Source organism: Barbus barbus (genome assembly GCF_936440315.1).
Source record: "Barbus barbus genome assembly, chromosome: 43".
Classification (NCBI taxonomy): Eukaryota; Metazoa; Chordata; class Actinopteri; order Cypriniformes; family Cyprinidae; genus Barbus; species Barbus barbus.
Window position 1 is genome coordinate 1,733,183 of NC_136721.1, and position 7,553 is coordinate 1,740,735.

The 7,553-nt window shown below is 36.2% G+C and overlaps 1 protein-coding gene across 1 annotated transcript; it reads left to right on the forward strand.

The window, feature by feature from the left end:
• Positions 1 to 1,976: 1,976 nt before the first annotated feature.
• Positions 1,977 to 5,816, forward strand: LOC306862325 (uncharacterized protein). Its single transcript, XM_079405076.1, has 3 exons — positions 1,977 to 2,098; positions 3,205 to 3,803; positions 4,741 to 5,816. The coding sequence occupies exons 1-3, from the start codon at positions 1,993 to 1,995 to the stop codon at positions 4,870 to 4,872; spliced, it is 837 nt and encodes a 278-aa protein (XP_079261202.1). The 5' UTR covers positions 1,977 to 1,992; the 3' UTR covers positions 4,873 to 5,816.
• The last annotated feature ends 1,737 nt before the right edge of the window (positions 5,817 to 7,553 follow it).

Genomic DNA, 7,553 nt, shown 5'->3' on the forward strand with positions numbered 1-7,553 from the left:
TACTCGACTGTACAGTTTGGTTTCTTACTCTGAAAATCTGTCTTTTTGCATATAATACCTAGTATTTTTTTCTTAAATGTGCCGTTTTAACTTTTTAAAAAGCTGAAGTACATACACAAAGACTTTGGCATTGCTTTTTTATTTTGTCAATGTAAAGATGCATGCAGTTGCATTTATTCAAGGTGTATGGAAAATACACTTCCTTTTAAAGAAAGGAACCTCTTTTGTTGATTTTGATTGCTTCTATTGTCCTCATTTGTAAGTCGCTTTGGATAAAAGCATCTGCTCAATGACTAAATGTAAAGAAATCTCCTGTTTTCACAAAAAAAAAAACAAAAAAAAGGTGAAGAGCAAAAAAAGCTCTATTACCCAAATTAATATCCATTGTATTTATGCCATTGATAAAACCACAGGGCTGGCATTGAGGTATGTTAATAAAAAAAATGAAGTGTTTTATTTTTATTAATTTATTTAAAATGCTTTAACCCCTTTGGTGCTCCTTTGGTCCTTTTTTTTTTTTTTTAAAGAAATGTTTACTTTATCGCAAAGGTACAAAATTTGGTAAAGTTTTTGGCGCAATGCAAACATGCACAAAATCATAGTCGTGATTAAGAAAGGTTAAATGGACCTGAACAAAATAGTCACACATATATTTGATGTAAATTTTGAAAAAATGATTTGTGCATTTTTCATAGCAATAAACTTTTATTTCACTTCAGCCAGGTGTGTTTAAAAAGAGACACAACTTAAATCAGTGCTCCAAAGCATTCAGAATTCATTTGGAAATTACATTTTTAGATCTATGCTCAAAAAGTGGTTAACCGCTAATAAATGGATAACTACTGCATATAATTTAGTGCAATAAAGTCCCCTAAAAATACTAATAAAAAAAATATAATACATTAATTTCATGTAACTAATATATTTTGACTGCCATGTGAGTTAAACAACAAATCATTACAGCAATATATATATTAATGCCAAGAGAGCAAGGGCAGCAAACAATATTAAAGTGCATAGTGAAGAAGAAAAAAAAGATTTTAAAGAGCATTAGTAAACGGTTTTTACATTTTACACGAATTAGTAGAAATCTAATCCTCAATTTCTTTAAAAACAGAAAATGTGCTAGCTATGAATTTACAGTGGCACCTGACTCATGATAATCAGATTAGATTAATGAGCTTGATTTTGAACACACATCATACTCATACAAGTAGGGTAAGAAAAGTTCAAAGGGTCTTTTTTTGTTGTTAAATTGTATTTTATTTTATTATTATTAATGCTTGAACAATCAATACAAAAAACAAACATTGCTAAAGGGATTACACACAAATCCATAAAATAATAACCAATAAATGAAACATAATTAACACAGAAACGCATGTGCACACATAATACATTTAAAAAGGTTACAAAAAAATGAAGAGATTTCAGAAGTGAGTTTGATTCAATTTTAAAAAGGGGACGAAGCTTTTTCTGCGACAGCGATGCACAGTTTCGTTCATTTCTTCCAGTAGTGCACTCAAATGTCAGTATGGGTGAATGAGTGATTAATCTGAACAGAAAGGATTGCTGCGTCCTAAATAGTATTCGAAAATAGAATTAGTATGTCCCAAATCATATTATGTTTAAACGAGTATGCCAAAGATTCCCGGATGGTCTACTACTTGTGATTAAAATTCGAAGCGCAGATCGATGCGCACTCAATATTGCCAACAATTCGATTAGAACTACAAACACGCATAAAAAGTGTTAAAAAACTACAAACATGGCGACCGACGGACAGGTAGAGAAAGGTATTTGAGTGATAAATAATCAACGTCTAACCTGATTTTAAAATATTTATTTAATGTTATCCGCGTTATATTTCATCTGCAGCAACACTGTGAACTTTTATAATGATACGTTTGTTCATTCACTTTTAAATGCATCAATGTTGTTGTCTGCGGAGGGAGGCGGCTTGGCACGGCGCGGATGACGTCAGCACCGAAGATGGCGGCGATGCGGAAGACGGGATTCAGAGACTCAGCGATGGCAATATTCGCAGTTTTACTGTCACTGCAGATCTTTTCTGTGAGCTGCGCATCTGTAGGACAAGGTTAGTGGAGGATTTCTCCATAAACATTAACCGCTTGTTCCCTGCAGCCAGTGCTGGCATTTATCTGCCAAAAAGTGCTCGTGCTCTGTGTGAAACAAAATATGGTTTGTTTTGATCGGACAATATTTGTCTGAGATAAAATCTGGAATCTGAGGATGTGAAAAAAATCTAAATATTGAGAAAATCGCCTTTAAAGTTGTTCAAATTAAGTTCTTAGCAATGCATATTACTAATCAAAAATGAAGTTTTGATATATTTACGGAAAGAAATTTACAAAATATGTTCACGGAACATAATCTTTACTTAATATCCTAATGATTTTGGGCATTAAAAACATGATATTGCTACAAATATACCCCAGCGACTTTGGTTTTGTGCTCCAGGGTCACATTTAACCTTGTATTACTGTGACTTTGGAAGGTTTTTGTACTCAATTATTTTAAAATGCTGTAATTAAATATTAGCATTTCATTGAACTCACAAACCCTGCAGTTTCTTCGTGAATCTTCATTTGACCCTAACTCTAGCACGCTCTATTCTAATTCTGTTTTATTTATCTATCTTCTTTGTATTTATTAGTCTTCTTTGTACCCTCTAACACTAGATTTCTACTTGTTTTCTATAATAAAACAAACACTTGCTACGTGTACTGCGTCAGGCTAACCGAGACTCGTCATAGCACTTACATATTATTGCTCTTTTGTTGGTTATGATTGCTTCTAATTTCCTCATTTGTACATCTCTTTGGATAAAAGCATCTGCTAAATAACTAAATGTAAATGAATCCCGGTTTGGGAAACCTTGACGTAATGTAATGTTTAATGAATGGAATGTATTCTCTTTCTGTTTTGTATTTTTATATCAATATAGTACAAGATTAAACTGTTTAAATCGATGTGATTAATGAGTTGGATTAAAAGAAATCTAAAAAGTAGTCTGATTAGATTTTGTAATGGATTAAGTTACTATTTTTATCATGTAATTTGGAATCGGTAACCGACTCTAATTTGTAAGTAATCTAAAGCACTGTATTGTTGTACGATAGCCATGCAGTGGAAACAACATCACAGTAATTGCTTTTAATGTGGCTTGTTTTTCATCCGCAGATGGTGAGCCTTTGGTGACAGGAAATAGTACTAAAAACGCAATTGTAGCACCTGATAAGAACGCGTCCAGCGTCCAGAACGACAGTCATCAGAGTCAGTCGGGCCAGGTGATGAATCCAACGCAAGCTCCTGCTCCCACTATTGACATCAGCACCGAAGCAGCAGACGCTCCCACCGCTCCACCTACGACTGCTGCTGCAGACCTGCTCGAAACCACTACAGACCAGACTACACCCGCCACACACAAGCCCCCAGAGCCCACCAGCCCACCTGCAAACAAGCCCACCACCGTCTCCACCTCTGCGGCTGACAAAACTGAGAGCACCTCAGACTACATGGGCGACCGCACGTCTCCAGAAACAGACGTGGACTTTGGAGACGGTGACGATGGTGACGAAAATTTTGTTGTTGATCCACCTAAAAAAAGTGAGGATGTGAGGAAAGACCTTCTTCCTCCTCACAGCCTTGAAGATACAAATGTTCAAAGCAAAGACACAACCATCTACACCCAGGATGAAGATTCCCACTTCTTCTTTCATCTGGTCATCATCGCCTTTCTGGTGGCCATCGTGTACATCACCTACCACAACAAGAGGAAGGTAAGCTTCACGTGTGCACAGTTATTCGATCTAATTGCAGTTTCTTGAGATCACTGCGATAGTTGTAGGGGAATGTAAGCATGTAAAGTCAATGCCACGATTAACTGAAAAATGATTTTGCATGCACCAAAACAAACTTCTAATGAGAAGCACTTATCAACAAAGCTCGAGAAATGATTCAGTATTGATTCTTAGATTTTCCGAATGCATCGCGAGTTGATTCTGAGCTTAGTTTTGAACAGCAGGTGGCGCTGCATGCTTTAGAAACAGCCGTACTCTGCTTGTTTCCAAATCCTTACACACACTTGAACCTAAAATAATCATGCATAAAATTCGAAAAGGTTGAAGTGAATTACAAGGGTGTTCACAGTGGGCTGTTTACATTAATGTCACGTCATAAAAGCGAAATGACATGAGCATTTGAGTGTGTGAATAAAAACTAGAGAAGAGCGCCATCTGCTGGTAAAATCTAAGCTCAGAATCGATTCCATTCGGAAGAAAGATCTCAGAATCGATTCTGCAACGATTTCCTATCATCGCAGCCCTAGGAATTATAGCTTAGTTTGTTCTGTTTCTTCATGTCATTCCAGACAGACTGATGATGATCAGATCAGATCTCTGTGTGGAGCACTAACATCTCACTGGATTATTACAATTAATGGCAGAATGAATGTTTGGAAATGTAATCTGATATTTCCTACTGACACACTACAGCAAAAGATAGAAATAACTGACTTAAAACCATTCTTTAGCTGCTGGAAATATAGTGTTCTAACAATTTTGGCCACCAGTGTACATTTATATAAGATCACGCAGTATGTAAAACGATGGAGATGAAAGGCACATAAATGAGCACGTGGAGCGTGGTTTCTGTCAGAGGCAGGCGTATGGTGTGAATGATCGGTCATCATGATGGACCTCTGCTCTGTGTTTGCAGCTGATGCTGTTGGCTCAGAGTCGCCACTGGCGGGACGGTTTCTGCTCACGCGGGGTGGAGTATCACCGGCTCGACCAGAACGTCAATGAAGCCATGCCCTCGCTCAAGATGACCAACGATTACGTCTTTTAAAGAAATGCAAACAGTTGATTACTTGATTTTGTTCACACATTGTGTCTTATTTAATCAGGGGAGGAGAGATTGTGTTTGTGTGCACTCTCTTCAGAAGGTCTTCAGTTCTGCTTCTTGTTCTCCGTGTTTTCTTCTGTGTCTATAAAAGCAACTTTTAATAATTTTTGAAGAAAAGCAAATGAAGGTCTGTTTCTGTAAATATTTGATTATAAACCTGCTGTCTGTCATGTACACTCTTAGAAATAAAGGTGCTTCATGATGCCATAGAAGAACCTTTTTTGTCTAAATGGTTCCATAAAGAACATCTGAAGAACCTTTCTGTTTCACAAAAGAAGGTTCTTCAGATTATAAAAAGTTAAGAGATTTTTTCTTTTAAATGAAGACTGAATGGTTCTTCTGTGGCATCGCTGTGAAGAACCTGTTAAGCAGCTTTATTTTTAAGAGTGGAAGCCTAGAACAAAATACGGATGATGATTTTGAGTCCATGGCAGGATCAGCTCAGCTCATATGAAGCCATGCTAACTCCAGTACAGCGTTAGATGTGTGTTTACTGTGCAGCCGTTTTGGGATGGTCCCCTTTCTGTTTGTGTTATGACTTCAGTGAAGTTGTTTTATAGGAGCCGGGTCCACCGTTGCCAAAGCTCTGGAGATTAATGGGAAATTAGCGTGCAACTGTTTTTACGTTTTCCTATTATTTATTTTTTTAAATTCACTTTAAGCATTGCCCCATCAAGCATGCAGCAATAGCAGCCAGAGGCATTATATATCAGTATGTGTGTGCAAATCTGCTTCAGCTATAACAGTAATAACACACATTACTGCATCTTCATCTCTGGTTTCCATCAGAGCACATAAAGCTTGTGTCTCTGCATGAAGACTGCATATTGATTTATTCTTCAATCAGTATGAATTATGTTCATCAATAAAGCACCTCATATGCACACAATCACTGAGTGTCTCTTTTATGGTGACAATGGATTTTGTTAACACTTTATTACACATGCATATCAACAAATTATTCCATATGCATGACACAAAACAAACTTTTTTTGCTTTCGATCACATTCAGCCATATGTTGGATGATTATTATTATTCAACTAAGCTTGCACATATCGACGCATGAGTTTAGGTGATGATTACTGCATAAATTCAGATTTAAAATTAATATTCACGTGAACATCATCAGCCTGTCGAAACCCCAAAGCTGAAACACCTCAACTTTAGAGTTTATTTCTAACCGATTCAAGTTACACAACTGCTCATCTGGTGGCTTGATTAACCTCAGTCGGGAAATGTCAGTAGCTGTATATGATACTGTGTGTTAGCATCTCCTAAAATCATAGGCATGAATAAATACTGAAATAAATAAATGCAAATGAAAAAAGAAGGGGGAAAATGCTATGCAAAAAAAAAAAAATAATCTTCTAATTTACAGATTTATTGAGGTGTTGAATTGTGTGTGTGTGAGTAGCCACTGGAGGGCAGAAGAGTCCAAGAAACAAGCATGCTTTGATCAGGAGACTAGATACTGTATAAGAGCAGGACTATACAACCTTCTGACCAATACATTCCCATAACTTCTTCATTTGTGAAAAATCTGTATAATATAGATATTGCAAACAAATAGTTAGCTGATCAAATATTATAAAGCTGTTAGTATTCACTACATAAATGCATTTATACAGTACTTTTCCAAGATTTTCATTTAAATGAGTTGTCAGGCCTTGAAATCACAACTTTAAGATGTGACCGTCGGACCCCTGATAAATCTGGATGCTTCATTTTAAGTCTGGTATTGTGTTTAGTATGATATACAGTACAGTTGACGATCAATCTCTATAATCATATATTTGTATGTGACATTTTTAATTTTACTTTATACTTTTCAATGTGGAAGGAACAATGAAAGATTCAGCTGAACTTTATCTTCATCACAGCTAGAGATAAAGGTCAAATTGATCGGTTATTTATTTTTTTAGGTTGTAGCTAATTTTGTACATTTTTGTGTTAGTAGACAGTATAAATAGAAATCAGAAATACTGATTTGAGTTTATTACACAAGAAGAAATGGAGAGTTGAGTTAAATGACAGACAGCTATCTATTGAACCAATTTCCTAGATAAGAGTTTAACGCACATTATACAAAAAATATTTGACACCACAGAGATCCTTCCTCTCTCATCTGAACACATGCATCAGACAAACATGTTCTCTTCATTAAAGGGACAGTTCAGCCACAGACGAAGATGTGCTGAAAATGTACTCATCCTCAGATCATCTGAGATTAGGATGAGTTTGTTTCTTCATCAGGTTTGTAGAAATGTGTCTCTGCATCAGTGTCTCAGCAATGGATGCTCTGCAGTGAATGGGTGCCGTCAGAATGAGAGTCCAAACAGCTGATAAACACATCACAATAATCCACAAAGATTTGTAAGTAATCCGCAAGCTTTAGTTTAAACAAATCCATTATTAAACTGTTTTCAACTTCAAACCATTGCTTCTGGCTAAAATAAGAGTCCATAATCCATAAAAACGCTTCCTCCAGTGAAAAGTGGTCTGGGTTGAATCAGGAGAGAAATCTGCACAGATCAGTCCAAAACAGCTCTAAACAAATATATGTTTGGATTTTGATATCAGAGACAACGGGAAATTGTCTTTTTCCCTGGAGGAAGCATTATGG